Source organism: Miscanthus floridulus, chromosome 11 (genome assembly GCF_019320115.1).
Source record: "Miscanthus floridulus cultivar M001 chromosome 11, ASM1932011v1, whole genome shotgun sequence".
NCBI classification, from domain to species: Eukaryota; Viridiplantae; Streptophyta; class Magnoliopsida; order Poales; family Poaceae; genus Miscanthus; species Miscanthus floridulus.
In genome coordinates, this window is record NC_089590.1 from 50,079,632 (window position 1) to 50,101,109 (window position 21,478).

Here is a 21,478-nt window from a genome sequence, read left to right on the forward strand (position 1 = left end):
GTGTTCGAGTGTGTGCTTGTGGTTTGAACCCGGCGGTTCTGTTGTTGTGTGCTAGAGAACTCGATCGATTTGAATCAACTAAACTATGTTGAAGAGAGCGCATCCCCTTTTATAGATGAAGGGGGTGGCCTTACAAGTGAGAGGGAGAGAGTGCGTATGCTTACTAAGTCTTGTTGCCCACGCCGACGGGTATAAGATGATGGTAAGCGCCCACAATACTGTTTTAATGTCAGATGCACGTGGGAGGTTGTGTCGTCTTCTTCAGGTATGGCAGATGTCGGTGTCTGCCACACTGTTGTTACCCAGAGGGTTTTACCATGTTCGCCTGGTACGGTAAATACCGGCACCCACAACACTGTTGATGCCTCAGAGGCATGTGGAGCCTTACCGTATTTGTCTGGTATGGGAGTCGATGGCTCCCACAACACTACAGGGAAAAATGTCGGCGCCTACAATACTGCTTGGGTTCTGTCATGTCAGGGAGGTCGCGGGGTACTGTCCTGCAGGTGTACAGGGTACGGTCCTCAATATTGCGGTTGACTTGAGTGTGCTGCCTTAGTTTCTCCGTCTATTTCCTGGTCCTTACCGAACAGGCGTCCCCGGTCGGTTGGCCCCAGTCGGCTCTGATTGCGCTAGTCGGAGAGGAGCTGTAAGCAGAGGTTCGGCGCATTCCTAGTCGGTGAAGCGGGTCGGAGTCGGAAGTGGTGTTTGGCCAGGCTTTCCGGTCCGAGAGGTGGGCCAAAGTCGGAAGTTGGCGCCGTTCCTCCTTGGCCAGGCCTTCCGGTTGGAGATTGGATCGTCTTTCTGGCCGGTTGTCTAGGTATTTGGGCCGGCTCATGAGTTGCGCGTTGCTCACAACGTTGTCTGTTAGGCCGAGTCTTTGTTGAGAAGATGGTCCATGAGGGACCCCGGGTTTATGAACCCGACACATGGAAAGGGTAAAACTATAATAGGGATGGAAAATCGCATAGAGTAAATGGTTACTGAAGTCTATCACAACTAGATGTAATACATAATAAGAAAGTATATGTATGAGTATGTTTGGTATACATATACGATGCCTTCCACCAAATAGACCAGATATACATGCATGGGAGAGAAATGAGCATGTCATTAATTTGAATTTCCTTTATTCAGCAAACACGATAGATGTTTTCTGAATGATTTACATATTAAATAGCGGTAGCAAGGATGTTACATCTTATTACTCCCTCTGTTCTAATCTATAGGTCGTTTTGGCTTTTCAGACACAACTTTTATTATGTATCTAGACGTATTGTATGTCTAGGTACATAACAAAAACTAGCATCTAGAAAAGCCAAAACGACCTATAATTTGGGACAAAAGGTGGTAATGAAGTATCTTAGTTGCTTCTACACGTAGATTTATTGTATTTTGACTAAAAAATCATAACATATATGCTTTGATAATTCAGTTATAAACAATACAGATTTTAAGAAAGATATGTGACTAGTTTATTGATAAAGAAAATTCAGCACCCGTGAACTAGGTTAACTGTTAAGGATGAAAGCCAGCGTCAACGGGAAATGTTTCCTGATTTATTCTAAGACTTGAAAGCAAAGGCCAAAGATAATCAAGAAGAGCTTTCGTTCGGCGGCAATGGCCTGTTGCGGCTTAAACCGGCTGATAAGCCCATTGAAGCTGTTTTGTTGTGAGAGAAAAATATTATAGATTCTAGGCTGATAAGTTCGAGCGAACCGTACCCAAACAGCAACGTTTTTGTGGCATTCCTGCCTCGCGTCAATTTGGCGGGATCGACGCGAGCTGCTGCCTCCATGACTGATGACTCGATCCAAAACAGCAACGTTTTTGTGCCATTCCTGTCACCTCACTTTCGAGGTCGGGACTGATTAAAACCCTCTTGTACATGTTCTTCCAAGATGAAAGGGCCCTGCTGTGTTTTATATACTACTACTAGTTCTTGTGGTTGTTTATGACCTGGTGGTTGTTCTCCATGGTGGGTGGAGAGACGACGGAGCCCGTGGCGTGGGAGGCCGGCCGCCGACTGCAACGACTGCGGCGGTATGGGCAAACATTTGGGACTCGCGCTGCCATGGGTGTGACGACCGGACCGACGAGAGTCACGAGACCTCGTCGCCTACTGTCACCGTGCTGTACTGCCGTTGATAACGCTATGCACTAGGAATTTCATTGGAGTTTCAGGCGACGACGGACGACGGTCTCGACTGAAACACATTTATTAGTGACAGCAGGCCGGGCATTACCGCGAACTATGTGTGATCAGAACAATCACAGTTTCAGGCACCAGTTTCAACGACAAATCCGAGATGTCCAGCTGGTATCACTGTATCAGCAACGCAGCTGGTACACACCTGACACCTCCAAATGGCCGGGCCGGGGCACACAAGAAAGTTGTGCTACCACTACCAGACGAGACGAGTCAAGGACAGACGGGCTTAATCCTCCGTGAATCTCGCCGGGATTAGCCGAGAGGAGGAGAAAATCTGGGTGTTTATACTTTATAGCCAGGAACGGATGAGGCTGATCCGGCTGTTGGTTCTGGATGGCAGCTGAGCTGGATTACTTCCAAGTCGGGGCACGCTTGCACATGCCCAAGATTTTTTATTGGTTTAAGCACCGGCAGCCGGCAGACAGCAGACTCTACGACTACTACGAATTCTCGCTTGCTGCTGTAATGCCAGGTGCAACCGTGCCAGCTTTCGACAGGGACTCGATGAACCGTGTGACAAAAGGCTGCACAGCTTTGGAAGAGATACAAAAGAACAGCACATGTGCATTGGATCGACAGGCTATATACAGTACAAAAGAAAATGTGTACAATTGAGCAGTGCAGCGGCTGACTTATGTCTGAACTCTGAAGCTTTGGCACGTGAACACGCCTGATCAGCATCTGCAATGGACAATGGAGCGCCTATCTCCTGCAACGACTAGTGTTCTACAAAAACCTCACTAGGCTTGAAAGTTGAAACACACGAAGGCACTGACAACGGTGTGCGAAAGATATTTACTGAAGGGGGACGAAAAAACAAAGGAACTGGAGCTACCTGATTCTAGAAACAGCTTAATTACAATCGGAGATTGCTTGTTTCACAAATTACACATCCAGCTGTGTTATCTCAAAGTAAGAGACCGAGTGCCCTGAAGCCGACGAGCTTTCCCTCTCGATGGAGTAGGCGATGAGCAGCTTCACAACGTGCCTGTATCTCCTCCTGTACGTCGGGAACTTCGACAGGCTCCTCACAATTCCAACCAGCCTGCAAAAGAAACCGGCAGCATTTAGAACATGGAGAAATGGCACAAACTTCAGCACACAATGTCATGAAGTGGATGTCAACAGTTCTACTGAAATGAGCAGAAACCATTGTCCTCATTCAGCACGCATAGGAAGAAGATGCAGCATGCATACCTTCTACTGATGGCCTGAATCTGTGCCAACCTCACAGGATCCTGGGGCATCACGGCGCCATTATCCCACCCACCAGTGCTAGCGGAGTTGCCAACGAAAACAGTCAGCTTCTCCAGGAACCTCACTTCCTCCTCGGTCATCCTCAGCGCCTGTATCTGCTCTTTCAGCACCAGCACGGGGTGGAAGAACCAGTCCAGCAGCCGGTCCTGCGGCCTGTTGTGCTGGTTGACCTCGAAGTTGTCCAGCACCAGCCCACCGGAGCCGGCCTTGATCGATTGCAGCACGGTGCACAGCAGGCTGTACGAAGGCAGGCCCAGACTTATGGTCTCGTGGCCGCTCTCCTTTGCCCTTAACCACTCTGTCAGGCCGGCGGTCGTTATGACATTCAGGTTCAGAAGGTCCCTGCCCCTCTGTTCGCATGACTTCATCATGTTTTCCCAAATCTGCAAAGCCAGGAACCAAATTAGGACTTCAGGCGTCTTTTAACTCGATGAAATTCCAGGCGAAGCATGACATGGAATTGTAGATTGACTGTGTTATTGTCTCTCTTTATGTAGAGTAAGCCAAAGTGCTTGTTACAGTTCTTTACAGTTAGCTACAGTATAAAGCAAACACGCATATAAAATGCACAGCAGTTGCATCTCTTGTGAGGTTCCTTTCATTGGTGAATCATGATATTGCTTCACTTAGAACTAGCTCGCCTAATCTATACTCTATGGTTAAGGATGGCAACGGATAGGGTTTGGGGCGGATATCCGCGGGTTTCGGGTTCTAGCGGGTTCGGGTTTGGAGATGGTTTTTCACCCACGGTTTTCGGGTTCGGAGCCCCAAAACCAATCGGGTTCGGTTTCGAGTTTGGTTTTCCACCCGTGGATATCCATTGGATATCCGAAATAAATCATTTGGAATTAAAACTCATGTTTTATAATATACTAATAATAATTTGTTTACTTAGATTATTAAATTTATTTAAAGTTGACTCATGAAAATATTTATTATTTGTTGCCTCTTGTTTATACATGTGAATATGTGTATATATATCCGCGGGTTTCGGGTATCCATTCGGGTTTCGGGTATCCGTTCGGGTTTCGGGTATCCGCGGGTTTGGTTTTGGTGATGGATTTCCACCCGAATCGGTTTTCGGGGCGGATTCGGGTTTTGATTTCGGGTTTCGGTTTTGGGTGCACGGAGACTCCACCCGATCCGAACCCGACCCGTTGCCATCCTTATCTATGGTACCATCAATGCAACAATTAAACTGTCTACCTGTACATACTCTTTGCATGCCCATATCATTTATCCCATTTCCTCAACTAGAACTGGCTCACCTACCGAAGAAAGCGTGACAACAGCAACGCAAATTTGTCTTGCTATCCCCTACTTGGAGCATTATAGTTCCATTCATGAAAATAACTTTCTTGGATACAGAAGATAGCATGGACACAGCTAGAAAAAAGGGTGTGTCTTTATTTTGTGTCGTTAACACACATAAAGTACTGTAGAAGGAAATAAGGAATGTGCCCTTTGAAATCTGTCAGCACTGTCTTTACTCTGAAGACAGGGGAAACATTGAAAGGGTTGGAGCATTTCCCTCTTCAAAATATGCTGGAGGACTACTGAATATGTTAACTCACTAGTCATAAAATGACTGAAATACAACTACCGGATAGTTACACAGGAGGACATGGAACATGCGTTTTTTTCCAAGTTTGCAGTGAGTATTACAATTTTTTCTAAGGTGAAAGTGCGAATCAAGGATGTGTCTGAAAATTTTTCATGCAGACTGTAGACAAGCTGGGAAATGGAATGACATGAAAGGAACATACCTGGACCATTTTGACTTCCTGTATAGCCTCTCTTACTGATCTTGCAGGAGCCAAATTCGGAACCAACATTGCCGGTGCTTCACTGGGACCAGTTCCTTTGACAGAGGCATTTGTTCTGACTGAGAATTCTGTGGAGTTGGATGATTTTCTCTTTCTATAGGACGGCCTGTTTTTTTTTCCAAAACACAAAAGGTTAAACAATTGCACAGCAAGGAAGCAGCACATGATAAAGGACATCAGGATTGTCAGATTGGAACAATCAAGGGGAAATGCAGTACTTTGGGAGAACTGTTCCTTCGCGGAGGTAAAGCCAGTCATTGGTGTACTCATCAAACTCCGCAACCATGGCCACAACATATGAAACTCCCCTTTGGAAGGACTTCTCCTGCGACAGTAAGGTACAAAAATTGTAAGTACTTGCATCATAAAATCATTCACACAAACATTGTGAGTTTAGCAAATTGTTAATAATCTAGCAACCTGGAAAACGATGACTGCTCCGTAGAGCCCCACGAAAATGCTTGAGACGATAGCCAACAGAACGCTCCCAACCACCACCAGTGGCCAGAAAAGGATAGCCAGGCCAGCGATTGGCACGCAAACTGTTTCAAGGAACGGGCCTTCTCGGCTTATAAGGTCATGCAGCAGCCTCTGCCAACCTTTGAAGAGCATATAGGGGCTCTTGATCAGCGCAATCACTGTGTAAAGCGGTATGTCAACGACTAGCCCCAGGAGAGCAACAACTATACATGAGGGCACATCAAGCAACCTACAAGAACAACATTAAGAAGATTGTTATACCCATAAGACTCTAATATAATTCACAGTGATCTCTTGCCATCCTTTTGAAAAAAAAATAGCATCCACAACCAGCAGTACATTTTATTTTATTGCGGTAATCTAACAATTACAATGTTAAGTTTCAATTTCAAGCAACTACAGTGTGAGATCATGCCAAAAAAAAATGATTCATAATGATAGAATTTGTAGAGAATATACTTAAGTAACACTAACACGACACATGACACACTGCCAGAGCAGGGTATTTTATGGCAAAAGGCTAATGACGTCCTTGTCATGACAATCCCATCCTTGTCACGAGGATTACACAGCACAGAGCTAATCCTAAAACAACCGAAAGAATGGTGGCTAGTGGGAGGACAGATAGATACCTCATCGAATGGGGCTCACGATTCTGGCAGCACTCGCGCAGCTCCTTGAGGTAGATGGGGTAGGAGTGGAAGCATATGTCGGCGAAGTCCCTAACCACCGTGCAGCTGCCCTTGATCGTGCCCCACGTCCCGTCCTGCTCAAACCAGAACCATCTCAGACAGTGTTGTTGGGAGGCATGGTTAACAGCTGCGGGGACCTGAATATTTTGACCTGCGTCGTGCAGGAGATGATCTGATGTCTGATACTATGTCTTACCACAATGCCGTGCACGAACTTCTTGGCCTCGCTTTCCTGCCGGAACGCCTCGAAGGTGGAGATCCACGGCGTGAAGAAGCCGTAGCCGAGAGCCACCAGCGCGCTGCCGAAGATGCCGAGCCCCAGCCAGAGGCCGAACAGCACGGGCAGCGCGAAGAGCACGGCTAATTTCAGGCCCGCGTTGATACGGTCAGTCCTGGATTGCGAATGCAGATTGCAAGGCAACAACGATCAGTCAAACAGTATGATCATCTATTGGTCTCGAGAAGATGCAATTGGCGACAGAAGGAATTTTGGAAAGAAATAAAAGTGCAAGAAAATCAAATTTATTATTCAGAAGTATCGAACAGGAAAAAAACAACAACGGATTTTGCTGGAATGGAATGGAGTAGATAATCAAAGCAAGAACACAAGAACTAGTTGCTGGCCGCCTTACTTGACGAGCGAGTAGATTGTCCACCAGACGTGCGCCGGGAAGAGCACGAGTATGACGCCGACGTTGCCCACTATCATCAGCGCGGCGGCAACGGGTCCGACCACCATCGCTGCACATCCATTTGAGAAGGCGGCAACAAAAATAAGAACACGCTCAAGCAAGCAAAGCAAGGCTCCAAATCAGAACATGGCAAGGCAAGACGCGATTGATTACAAGAAAGGGCGTGCCTTTGATGCCGCCGAGGAAGAAGGCGGCGCAGAAGGAGAAGACCACGTAGGCGACGCGCAGCGAGTGCTGCATCGACGCCATGGCCTCCGCGTAGTTGGCCGCCACCCACCCCTTCACGGACTCCATCGGTCGGCCGCCGCCGCCGTCGGGGTCGGGCCGACGGACGCTCTGTCCGAATCCGAGGCCGCGCGCGGCGCCGCCCTCACATGCACGGCCTCCTCCTCCGCCGGAATCAAGAAACGAACAGCGATTCCCAAACTATCTTCGCGGGCCGCTTTTGCCGGAACGGAACGGAACGGACGGAGAGCACGAGAGACAAGGACAGGGAATGAGAGAAAGAAGCGTACTCCGCCCGCCGTCCGGTCGGTCCCTCGCTTTCGAACGCGGGAATCTGAGACCGAGGAAGCAGGCGGAGGCAGCCGGCGCGGGAAAACTCGAGCGACTTGCGTGACAAGACGTTCCCGGAGAAACCGCTTATAAGCTCGCGGGCGGGTCAAACCGGCTGCCGCGGCCACGCTACCGCTCGAGTTCTTGCGGGAGAAGGAGGGGTTTTCGCTTTTGCCTCTCCCTTTTTTTTTTATCGGGATTATTTTTCTGTTGTTATTATAACTGCCAAGCTGCAAGCAGCCTTTTGGCTTGTGGCTAGTTTTTTTTTTTTTTTTTTGTCTGTGCCTTCGGTGGGCCCTGGGTGAGTGACGGGCTGACGCCTGACGGCGTTCAGCGAGACCAAGAGAGGTCAGAGTTAACGGCACGGCACGGCAGGTAAAGGTTGACATGACACGATCGCCAGGGTTTATCCACAACCGCATGCGATGGGTGAATTGACAGGCATGCTCATAATGCGTGCTGGGATTAATCTCTGGCTCTGGTCTTCGAGATTCTCTGCCTCTAGAGCGTTGACGAAAGTGGTTAATGCTTTTGGAACACATGAATTTTACAGAGTTTAATTTTACAGAAAAAAACATAGAAACATGGAAATTTTCTAGTGTTCCAAACAGGTCCCTTATAGCATGCACACCAGTGTACATACTAGAACCTGTATGGGTGTATCCAACCACACGTACGTGCACGCATACATTTTTTAACGCATTCACGCATACATATTTTCTGCCAAAATTGACATTAAATTATCAAAGCAAATCTAATGATTTTATTAAAAAATCCCTATCTAACCCAATACTCTCACCTCTAAAATAAGCGTATCTCATTCTCGAGTAGTTGAATGTTTGGAAGTTTAACCAAATATACTAATATTTCTGATACGTGATAAGTATCACTAGATTGATCGTGGAATATATTTTTCATAATGAACTTATTTGGTGATACAATGTTGATATTATTTTCTATATATCTAGTCATTTTTTATTTTAAAAGAAGACTTTTTAAGGATCAAAATGTGCAATTATTTTGAAATAGAGGGAGTATACTATATTCTATAGTGTGTTCCAATGGATAGACTTGAAAATCTAAAAAATCAAGAGAATCTAGATAGTAGTTCTCAAATTCCCTATCCAACCTAAACAAGATCCAAGTGGATAAAAACTTCCCACTAGAATCCTACTATCAGAAAATACAATTCTATCTGAAATCATAAGGTATTCTATATTGCTCAACCTATATGTGTTTGCCTTTTAAACAATTAAACCTGATACATGCATGTATTTAAAACAACATTTTGTGCAAAATGACTCTTGTAATTGGTAGCCGAAATCGGTGACATATATGCATGCCTTTTAAAGTTATGTGTTACTAGGAAATTAAGCAATAAGTTGACAGCCAAATTAGTGAAGATAAGCTAATCTTTTATCATACTCTTTAGTTGGTCCTTAAATGTTCGAATATCTTGTGTTTTAGGATGAAGGGAGTAGATAGCTGAGCTACGGCGGAACCAAGAACTTCAACGACCATGTGTTAAGGCATTGAGGCATAGCCTTGTTCCCTCATGCTTTGAGGAAAATAGCAGGTAGTAAATGTCTACACCATGGGAGTGAAAAGCTTCTTAAATGAGTTTTGATCTTTTCATAGAGGGAGTTGGATAATAAACTGTCTAAAACATAGTACTCACATTTTCCAGTCGAAATGGGGCTCTTTCTTTTTTCGGCCTGTTCGCTGGTTGGTTTCTGGGCTGGTTTGAGCTGGCTGGTGCTGATTTGTTGTGAGAGGAAAACATTGTTGGCTAGCTGGTTTAGGCTGGCTGAAACCAACAAGCGAACAGGCTGTCTTGGCAAGAAAATAATCATTCCGGTGTGCAGAACCCGAATCGTAGTAGCTCGATAAAAGAAGCTTCTAGGTTGAAAGGACACACGTGATTCTTACTTATTATATTATTTTATAGGCATATCCTAAAAATAATCTGAACTAACAACAATTTAAAGAGCTTGAAAATCACCGCAACACCATTATTACTAAAAGTACCGCGTATATCCGACTTATTTACCACTAATGACCCAATGGGTGATATATATATATAGACACTACATAATAATTAGCTTATATACGTGGAGTGTGATACGAAGCATAGGCAGCTACTTTTGCCACGAAAACTCGTCCCAGATGCTGTCATCAAACGTTTGTCATTTCTGTTGTTAGGGGGGGAGGGGGGGGGGGGAGTACGAGCTGTTCGGCCGACATTAATTTTGCACTGTAGCAACTAAAAACATGGTAGCAGCGGGTTTTTTATTCGACAAAAATATTGCTTCAACTAAAAAAAAAGTTAACCAGCCGAACGAGCTGGTAGTCTCGAGTACCACACCATCACTTCCCTATCTAGTCCTTTTATGCCAACTGTTGCGCCAGCTCTGGCGCGCGTATAATCAATTAAATAGGTATTCGAGTAGTTGCCAAAATAGGGCAGGACTAGTTTTTTTTTTGGCAATCCGTACATTTTCAATCTTTAGGTTACATTGACTTGGCCGCCAGTTGGCCAGCTGCTCTACACTCATGTATTTGTCTCGTTTATACCTGACCTGATCAACCGTCGTCAGCCCGTCAAATACATCGCCCGATCGAACTACTCCAGCGCAGTACTAGATGGCAGAATGCCCTCATCAATCACAATCATCAGTATAGATAATAGGGAGTGGTTGCTTTGTCGTTGCCCCGTTCAGTTTATCTTATAATTTATACTATTTAACTTATTTTTTTTTAATTAAAATAATATTTTTCTCTCGTAACAATTCAGCTAAAATACTATTTTTCATCGAATTCAGCCAAATTTCAACGCGTCGATCGGGGCCATTACCGCAGCCCGGGGTCCAGGGCAACCTCATCAGCGCGCCGGCGGTAGCCGGTAACGGCGTCAGGCGGCACGTCGGCCCCCCGCGGCCGCGTCCTTGGAGTTGGAGGATGGAGACCGATTTGTCCGGGCCTCGCACGCTTTCCCTGGACTCTGCTGTGTGTCAGCCTCCGCTGCCGCTACCAGGTGCTGGTGCCTGGTGCAGACGTGCAGTGCTGCTGGCCCTTACCCCAGTGGCCACTGCAGTGCTCCTGGACCTCTGCAAGTCCTGCTACACTCCCACAAGCGGCTGACACGTGCACACGACAACTGTGTCCTGGAACATGGCGCGTCCGTGGCTACGTGCCGCTGTGCCTGCAGTCCTGCCGAGCCGGAGCTGCAGCATGCCTCCATCACGACGGAGGCAGGAGTACTACGAGCGGCATGTTTGATAGGATTCTAAAATTCGAATTCTAGATTAAAAAAAATCTCTAATGTTTCTTGCATTCTTTGTGCATGTGTGCTAGAATCCTCTCGAATGGGTCTTTGATAAGATTCTAGGATTTTGTGATTTTTTCTATCGGGATTCTTAAAATCGCTCTGGATCCAAACGAGTACCGTGGGGGCTTATGCCTGGTCATGAGGCTGCATAAACTAGGGGACCCCAACGCCGATTGGAACCTCGATAGGTTTTGTTGCAAAATGCTAAACTCAGAGTGTCTTTGGTCCCTAGCCTCACTTTGCCATCAGTGATTATGACGGTGCCACACTTGTAGTGAACTTTACTACGGCCGTCGAACATGCGCCATCAACCAATTAGAAACATTGATAAGGTGTGACAGTCATGGATGTGGCACGGCGCGTGAAGACCATAGGTAACATCATCCCTTCATAGAGAAAAGCGCAAGTAAACACATACTCCTATATCCTGACATGACATCAGAGTATACGATCGTTACAGTATATTACCTGCAGCTTGTTCGTTGGTGGGTTTCTGAGCTGATAAGTTCAGCTGATGCTGATTTATCGTGAGAGAAAAACACAATTGACTGGCTTATAAGTGAACAGGTGAGGTGGATGATCACAACTCACAAGTCACACGTGCTATTACCTACTGGACACAGCCTTTTTTCCCCCTCCGTGGAAGTCAAGACTCCGCAGCTCACTGTACCTGTTCTTCTTTTTTTTTTGAGAGAGAGAGAGAGAGTCACGGTACCCGTTGTAGAAGTAGAACCAATGATGCGTAAGCGTAACCACCAGAGTCAGTTCCGGATAAAATAAACTGCCGGCTGCGACAGCACACACAATTGAGCCCCAACAGCAACAAACGGTTCGCTCGCGTAACCAACAAATTAACGGATAGGAGTACGTAGCACTAGCCACTAGACCAATATTTGGAAATTTCTCCGGCTGCTGCTCCTGTCACAACTCACGGGCGGCGCAGGAAGAAATAAATCTCCCAATTGCGGAGAAGCTTCCACGGAAACATCTGCCGATTCGCCCTGCAGAAACTTGGGCCTTGTTTAGATGCCATCCAAATTCCAAGTTTTTTCACTCTCTCTCCATTACATCAATTTTTAGCCGCTTGCATGGAGTATTAAATGTAGGTAAAAAAATAACTAATTGTACAGTTTAGTTCGAAATCACGAGATGAATCTTTTGAGACTAGTTGGTCCACGATTGGACAATATTTGTTAAATAAGACAAAAGTACTACTATTCATCAGTTTGAAATTTTTTTACAATCTAAACGAGGCCTTGGGACGCAAATGATGAAGAGAAGAGGGAGAGAGCTCGCGGTCGCAGCCTGCCGCTGCTGACTTTGTTGGGTTTCGGTGAGAATGTGGGATGAATACAGTTATCCCCTGTGAAGAGTACAGTTATCCCCTTTGTTTTTTCTTCCGTCCCCTTGGCAGTGGCATGTTCAGAGTTCAGACACGATGCCATCCTTCCTTTTTTTACTAGGGCCATGTTTAGTTGCTTTTAACTTTTAATTTTGGCACTATGCAAAAAGAAGATTTCTCATCACATCAAATTTGTGGTACATGTATGGAGTACTAAATGTAGACGAAATCAAAAACTAATTGCACAGTTAGGTTGTACTTTGCGAGACGAACGTTTTGAGCCTAATTAATCAACGATCGGACAATTATTACCAAATACAAACGAAATGTTACAGTGCGCTACAGTGCGCTACAGTAAATCCGGCGGCGCCGAATTCGACCAACTAAACATGGCCTAGGAGTACTCGCTCTGCAGGTTGACGCGCGTACGCGAGTCACACCTTATTCGTTTATGCTGAAATTTAACGTATGCTGATGCTTATGCTGAAATATTATGAGAGAAATACGTTATTTGATAGCTGGAAAGTACCTCAAACGAACCGGGCGTCGGACGCTCAGACAAGGAGAAGGCAGTGGTGTCGTGGGATGACTTGTCGAGGCTGCCTTGCTGCGCACTCTATAAGCCTCCTGCAGGCATTAAAGAACTCCATGGGCGTCGTCATCCGATAATCAATTGGCATCCATCCAAGCAGCAGTTAGGATTTTAGGAGAGAAGGTTCAAATTGAATGGTCAGTTCAGACTGCATGCACTCCATGCATCCAAGCACACAGAACCTGGTTATCTTCTGTTAATCTTTTACGAGTAGTGTATTTGCAAATTTGCTGGCTTGCTGCTGATCATTCCATCCGGTGTCTGCCTTTTTTCTATTGGTGCTCAGATTATTGCTAGCGTCGCCAAGCGAATCAAGGCCATGTTTGGATTGAAGCTGCTAAATTTTAGCCAGCTAAACCAGCTGCTAAACTTTAGTCATCCCTGTTTGGTTTGGTGGACTAAAAGAGGTTGTTGACACCGGTTTTTTGCACGTGTCAAAATAATCGGAGTGGACCAATCGGCAAGGGGAAAGTTATTGAATACTTTGATAGCCAATGAAAGCCAGTTTGTAAAAATGGTTGCCGATAGTTGGTGATGATCGATGGAAAGGTTGATTTGGACTCGGGCGTTGCCGATGAGGTTGGAGGAGTTGTTGTCGATGCCGATGAAGGAAGACTTAAAGACTACTACCGATGAAACAGGGAGTATGCCGATGAAGGAAGACTTGAAGACTACTGCCGATGAAGCAGGGAGTATGCCGATGAAGGAAGACTTGAAGCCTACTGCCGATGAAATAGGGAGTATGCCGATGGGAAGGAGGACAGTGAGATTTCCATCGTAATTGAGGCGGACAGGGAAATAGATAGGAGTTGATTTCCTTTTCTGTATTTGTTAGGTTATGATTCGTGTAAGAGTCACGTGTTTCCTTAGATATGGGATTAGGTGTCCTAGTTGTGTTTGGTTGTGTCTCTTTAGATCAGGGTATAAATATGGAGTAAGGGGCAATGTAATAAAATATATCAATCAATATCAAAACCAACTTTTACTCCTATTTGCATCTACTTTTCGGCGACTTCGTCAATTTGCATATTTTCCTTTTTACGAGTTCTCATTGATTCGGCGAGCTGCATCGCTTCAGTGCGATCTTCGGCGATTCTCGAGTTCCGCGTGAGCACCTCTTGGCCGTGACTTCCGGGCGTATCGCTGTTGTCAGGACCAAAGTGTTCGTTTCTTCATCCTTGTCGATTAGCAGGTCAAATCGACTGGCACGCTTTGGATATCGATTCGGGTATTAGCCCTTTGTGTTTGCAGATCACTTTTGCATCAACACATCTTTTGGCACGCCCGGTGGGACGCTTCAACCAATATGTTCAACTCCGAGATCGATCCAGGGAACATTATCGCAGTATCAGAAGAAGATCTCAAGGAAGAACAGAGGCAGGCTATGGAAAAGGCTGTAGAAGAATACAAGCAGCTTTGTCTGAGATCGTTTAGCTTGAACAAGAGTGGACAAGTCATCCAGAAGCAAGATTTGCCGTTGCCTCGGCAGGTTACCTTTGACTCCAATCCTGGTAAACTTCAAGAGATGGTTAATTCTGCAGTAAATCATGCTTTGATTAATCATTCCAATGTGCTGTCCAATACTGTTCATAATGCTGTGGTTCGAACTCTCAAAGAAGGACAAGCGGCACCACATTACTGTTGGGCCTGCCTATCATCAACCAGAGCCGGCATCTGTCAAAACTCCATCGGCTCCTTCGGCCGTTGTGGGTACAGAAGTTACTTCCCCTCCAGTATTGGCAGGCTCACCTAATATACAATCTACACCGATACAATCAGATCAGGTGTTACCAGGAGGGCGAGTTCAGCTTAATACAGATCTATCGGCATCAGCTATGTCAGGCCCTGTGTCTCAGAATAACCAGATTCCTACTAATTGGTGGGGATATGGCATGCCTCCAGAGTCATCTGCTTTCAATCCTAGATTACCTCAAGTATTTGATGCAGCAGGAAGAGCGCCTATATCATCGGCCGTTTCGCCGATGGCTCAAGTGCCTCAATATGCCGCAACTACTTCTGTACAACCAACTCCAGGAGGTTTCCAGATGCCTATGATTCAAACATTCAATTCAAGTCCATCGGCGAGCGTACTGCCGATGCAGCAGAAAGCCCCTGCTATGAGTCAAACTGGGGTTCAGTTCATGCCTCAAACCAGTTATAATTATCCAACAATATCAGCAAATTACCAGCCATCGGTAAGTTTTGTGCCGATGAGTTCTAATAATGATTGGTCAGGACAGTTACCTGTTCAACATACAGTTCAGCGAAATCAGCAGGTTGCAGGGATTCAACAAGGTCATGTGCAAGCTGGTTTCCAGAATCAAGCATCGGCAGCCCAGCCGATGAATCCTTTCCAACAGGTTAATGGACCACAAGTAGCGGCAAATATGCCGATTGCTGGAGATCGTGGGCCACAAAGATATGTGGAAGGATGTCAGCAGGCACCTCCTGTAGAAATTCAACCAGTTCGTCAGCAGGAGGCTGATGCTTTTTGGGCCGATAAGATAGCAGAGATTATGAAGGATCAGTTTGGGATAAAGCCCAAGGTCAATACTTATTCTTATCGGACTCCATACCCTCCTGCATACGATTTAATTCCTCTCCCAAATCGGTACAAGGTACCGGATTTCACTAAATTCTCTGGGCAAGATGATACATCAACAATGGAACATGTCAATCGCTTCATTATTCAATGTGGAGAGGCAGCTAACAGAGATGAATTAAGAGTTCGATTATTTTCATCATCTTTGTCTGGATCAGCATTTACATGGTTCATTTCATTGCCACCAAATTCTATTATTACTTGGGTTGATCTAGAAAAACAATTCCACAAGTATTTCTTTGCTGGAATCCATGAAAAGAAGCTTACCGATTTAGTAAAATTGAGACAGCGTAATGATGAATCGGTAGAGAGCTTTGTACAAAGGCTACGAGATGTAAAAAATAAGTGCTACAGCCTGGTGCTGGATGATCGGCAGCTTGCCGATTTGGCTTTCCAGGGGTTATTGCCACATCTTAAGGACAGATATGCTTCTCAGGAGTTTGAAAGCCTCAGTCATCTTGTGCAAAGGATCTCTGATCAAGATACTAGGGTTTTTGAACCTAAAAAGAACTGGAGTAAAAAGGTATCATTTGTTGAAGAAGTAGGAGATTCTGACTCTGATGAAGAACCAGTTATCGGCTTAGCTGAGTGGGTTAAGAATAAAAAGCCGATATCATGTCCCTTTGGTCAAAAAGAGCCAGAAAAGTTTACCTTTGATATCACCAAGGCCGATAAAATATTTGATCTTCTGCTTCAAGAGGGCCAAATTAAGCTGTCACCTAATCACGTGATCCCATCGGCAGAAGAGTTGAAGAAGATTTTGTACTGCAAATGGCACAATGCAACTTCACACAGTACAAATGAGTGCAAGGTATTCAGGCAACAGTTACAATCGGCTATTGAATCTGGGAGAATTAAGTTTGGTACTTCCAAGACCCAGAAGCCGATGAAAATTGATCAACACCCTTTTCCAGCAAATATGTTGGATGCCAAAGGAAAGACCAAGGTATTGACGTCAGAGGCTGCTGAGAAAAACGCGTCAGTAGACCCCCAACATCGGATAACTACCGATGATGCAAAGAGTAAGGGTTTGCTAGGGGAAAGCAGTAGTTCCAAAAAACCTCCTCGACCTGGCATTGTGATTACTCATCGAAGGCAGCAGGAGGGTTGGCGTCAACGTAATGACCGATATCGGCAACAGCAAGAAATGAGACGTCAGGAAGAGTGGAATCGACATAAAGATCATTGGAGATGTCCGTTCTTCATCCATTGCTGGGAAGAAGGTATTAAATTGCCAACTGTTGAAAATTGCCCTGAGTGTAATGGTTATTACGGAGTCAATCGTTCAGAAAGGAGGTTTCAACGTGGTAATCAGGGTTTGTCTATCAACGAGCCGATCAAAGGCAGAGCATCAGTGCATGATCGGCTGGGGGGCAGACTTAGTGTACATGAGAGGCTTGGTAAACGCGCTGGATATTTTCCAAGGAATCAAGAGGAGCTTGAGGAAATGGCAAACGCAAGAGTTCCCGATGAGGAGATATTCTACAGGGACCCTAATATACGTCGCGTAGAACTAACTAGGACTTGTTATCAGCCGGTTTGGAAAACCAAGTTTCCTCGATGGTGCCCAGAGGGTCTGACAAAGACGCAGAGAAGGAGGATGCAACGTGAGCGTCAGGAGGATTTATACCAGGAGGAAAATTCCTCCAATGAAAGGCCTGGTCATCAGCAGTGGCAGGTAAAACACAAAAATAAGGGTCCATCGGCAGATGTTAATATGGTATTCATGTTGCCGATGGAGTTTCTGGCACTATCTGATAATGAGGAAGAAGTTGTTTTCTCTGATCAAGTAGCTCAGCTAACGCTAGATCCAATGATGGCTGTTTTTGAGAAACCTACCGATGACGAGAGACAGCATCTTAAGGCTTTATTTGTGAAGGGCAGAGTTGATGGGCAGCCTGTGTCTAAGGTACTTATTGATGGAGGGGCTGCGATTAATATTATGCCTTACGTGATGTATCGGAAACTTGGTAAGGGAGATCAAGACTTGACCAAAACCGATATGATGTTGAAAGATTTTGAAGGCAATGTGTCACCGGCTAAAGGGGCAGTATGCGTTGAATTGACCATCGGCAGCAAAACCTTGCCAACGACGTTCTTTGTTATCAACGGCAAGGGTGCATATAATCTGCTTCTAGGGAGGGATTGGATTCATGCTAATTGTTGTGTTCCTTCTACAATGCATCAATGCCTCGTACAATGGATTGGGGATAAGATTGAGGTCGTCCCTGGTGATTCTTCTTATATCATCGCATCGGCAGAATCAGATACTTATGAGCGAACTAAATGCATATCAGGAGAAGCTTGGGAAAAAGAGTTCCTTAGAGTTGCTGATTATGAAATTCCACCGATCCAAGCAGTCGGTTCTGAAGAGGAGTTTTAATGGATAGGTTTGCCGATGATGGAAAATTAGGTCAAGGGTTCACATCGGCAGATGATTTAGTAGAAGTAGATATCGGTGATGGTGATAGGTCAAGACCTACTTTTATTAGTGCTAAGTTAGATTCCAAGTGTAAGCAGCGAATAACAGATTTGTTAAAAGAATATAAAGATTGTTTTGCTTGGGATTATACTGAGATGCCTGGATTAGACCGATCGATAGTTGAACATCGGTTACCTATCAAATCTGGATTTCGGCCACATCAGCAGCCAGCGCGCCGATGTAACCCTAATGTACTTCCTGACATTAAGGCCGAAATAACTAAATTAATTGAAGCAAAGTTTATTCGGCAATGTCGATACGCAGAGTGGATCTCTAATGTGGTTCCTGTTTATAAGAAAAATGGGAAACTTCGTGTTTGTATTGATTTCAGGAATCTCAACAAAGCCACACCGATGGATGGCTATCCAATGCCGATTGCTGATTTGTTGATTGATGCTGCGGCTGGACATCAAATTATTAGCTTCATGGATGGTAATGCAGGTTACAATCAAATATTCATGGCTGAGGAGGATATTCCCAAGACTGCTTTCAGATGTCCAGGACATGTGGGGTTGTTCGAGTGGATAGTCATGACGTTTGGTTTGAAAAATGCCGGTGCTACTTATCAAAGGGCTATGAACTTTATTTTTCATGAGTACATCGGCACATTAGTGGAGATCTACATTGATGATGTAGTGATTAAGTCTGGAGATATCACAGCACATTTAGCCGATCTGCGAAAGATACTGGAGTGCACAAGGAGGCATGGATTGAAGATGAATCCTAATAAATGTGCATTTGGTGTATCGGCAGGACAATTCTTGGGTTTTATGGTGCATCAACGGGGCATTGAAATCAGTAGGAAGTCTATTGATGCAATTAACAAGGTGATTGCTCCTGCCAATAAGACTGAATTGCAATCTTTGATCGGTAAGATTAATTTCATTAGAAGATTCATATCTAATCTGTCGGGTAAGATCAAGGCTTTCAGCCCACTACTTAAATTAAAAGCTGATCAGGAATTTGTATGGGGAGTTGAACAGCAATTAGCCCTTGATGAAATTAAGAAATATTTATCAAATCCTCCAGTGCTAGTTCCACCTCAACATGGGAAGCCTTTCAGGTTGTATTTGTCAGCTGATGATACAGTTATCGGTTCAGCTCTTATTCAAGAATTTGAAGGGAAGGAGCGTGTTGTTTATTATTTGAGCAGAAGATTAGTGGATGCTGAGACGAGGTATTCGGCTATCGAGAAATTGTGTCTGTGCTTATACTTTTCTTGTGTCAAATTAAGGCATTATTTGTTATCTGCCGAATGTACGGTCATATGCAAAGACGATGTGGTCAAGTATATGCTGTCGATGCCGATATTAAGTGGTAGAATCGGCAAAGTGGATTTTAGCATTATCAGAATTTGAGCTACGCTACAAATCAACTAAGGCAGTTAAAGGGCAAGTGATGGCTGATTTTGTCACTCAGCATTGTAATACGGTGGATTCTCTGGGGATTGCTCCCTGGACACTTTTCTTCGATGGGTCCACATGTGGTGAAGGAGCAGGGTATCGGCATTGTGTTAATTTCACCTCAAGGAAAGAAGTATGAGTTTTCAGTTGCCGATTGTTGCTACAGCGACAAATAATCAAGCTGAATACCAAGCCTTGATAAAGGGGTTAGAATTGCTGAAGGAGATACGTGCCGATGTTGTTGAAATCTTTGGCGATTCTATGCTAGTTATAAATCAATTAGCTGGAATTTATGAATGCCGAAGTGAAGCTTTGATTTCGTATTATGAAAGATGTTTGCAATTGTTGAAAGGATTTAGAGATTTTCGTCTTGAACATATCTCTCGATTGCATAATGAGGAAGCTAATCGACTAGCTCAGCATGCTTCAGGGTATCAGCCATTCAGGAAGTGCTAACATCGGCAGTTGATACCGATGACTGGAGGAAAGAGATTGTCGATTATTTAAAGGATCCAGGTAGAAAGGTTGAGAGACGTATAAGGTTCCAAGCTACCAAATATGTGCTCCTCGATGATGAATTATATTATCGAACTATAGATGGAGTTTTACTCAGATGTGTTAGCAATGATGAATCGAAAAGCTTGATGGGTGAAATTCATGAAGGAGTATGTGGGGCACATCAATCGGCTTTCAAGATGAAATGGATGATCAGAAGGAATGGGTACTATTGGCCGACTATTCTTGAAGATTGTTTTAAATATTTTAAGGGATGCCAGGGGTGTCAAAAGTTTGGTAATATTCAAAGAGCGCCTGCATCGGCTATGAATCCTATAATCAAACCATGGCCGTTCCGGGGATGGGCTATTGATCTCATTGGTCAGATTTATCCGCCATCGAGTAAAGGACATAAATTTATTCTGGTTGCTACCGATTATTTCACAAAGTGGGTTGAGGCAATTCCTTTAAAAAAGGTGACATCGGTCAATATGATTGATTTTGTGAAAGAGCATATTGTTTACCGATTTGGTATTCCTCAGACTATCACTACCGATCAGGGTACTATGTTTACATCAGGAGAATTTGATGAGTTTGCTGTAGGTATGGGAATTAAAATTTTAAATTCTTCTCCATATTATGCTCAAGCTAATGGTCAAGCTGAGGCTTCTAACAAAGGGATCATCAAACTCATTAAGCGCAAAATTGAAGAAAATCCTAGGAGGTGGCATACAGTATTAAATGAAGCCTTGTGGTCATATCGGATGTCATGCCATGGTGCAACCAAAGTAACGCCTTATCAGTTAGTATATGGACACGATGCAGTGTTGCCTTGGGAAATTAAGGTTGGCTCTAGACGAATACGTTCTCAAAATCAGCTGACAGCCGATGAGTATAATACTCTTATGAAAGATGAGTTGGAAGATGTGGCGGGTCATCGGTTAAGGGCTTTAGTTAGTATTGAAGAAAATAAGAAAAGAGTAGCTAGATGGTATGACAAGAAGGTGAAAGTAAAAGAGTTTGCCGATGGAGATCTGGTCTGGAAATTGATTTTACCGATTGGGACTAAAAGTTCAAAGTTTGGAAAGTGGTCTCCTAATTGGGAAGGTCCATATCGGATAAATCAGTCTATTCCTGGTAATGCATATATTTTAGAAACCCTCGAAGGGGTTGTGTTTCCCAGAGCGTTAAATGGAAAATATTTAAAGAAATATTACCCTAGTATCTGGACAGATGCATAAAAGTATAAGTGCCGATAACAGTACTATCGGCTAGAATTATGCAAGGGTATCAATGTCTCATAAAGTGCCGATACAATAAATAAGATTACACGTTCAGCAAGGATTGGATAGCTAATATCGCACGCAGGCGAATCTGGTCGGCTTCTTCCATTTCTTTGATATCGTCATCGGCAGCACCCTCCACAGGCTTGAGTTTCTTCTTCATGGCTAAAGCTTTGCGAGCTTGGATATCTCTTTCTTGCTGAAGGGCTTTGACGGCATTGGGTAGCTGGCTTTCTT

At 44.6% G+C, this 21,478-nt stretch overlaps 1 protein-coding gene across 1 annotated transcript; it reads right to left on the reverse strand.

The window, feature by feature from the left end:
- Positions 1-2,744: 2,744 nt before the first annotated feature.
- Positions 2,745-7,883, reverse strand: LOC136493069 (uncharacterized membrane protein At3g27390-like). Its single transcript, XM_066489108.1, has 9 exons — positions 7,327-7,883; positions 7,100-7,208; positions 6,664-6,859; positions 6,408-6,541; positions 5,716-6,004; positions 5,514-5,620; positions 5,236-5,401; positions 3,410-3,852; positions 2,745-3,257 (listed from the first exon to the last, which is right to left on the reverse strand). The coding sequence occupies exons 1-9, from the start codon at positions 7,451-7,453 to the stop codon at positions 3,098-3,100; spliced, it is 1,731 nt and encodes a 576-aa protein (XP_066345205.1). The 5' UTR covers positions 7,454-7,883; the 3' UTR covers positions 2,745-3,097.
- Positions 7,884-21,478: the final 13,595 nt, after the last annotated feature.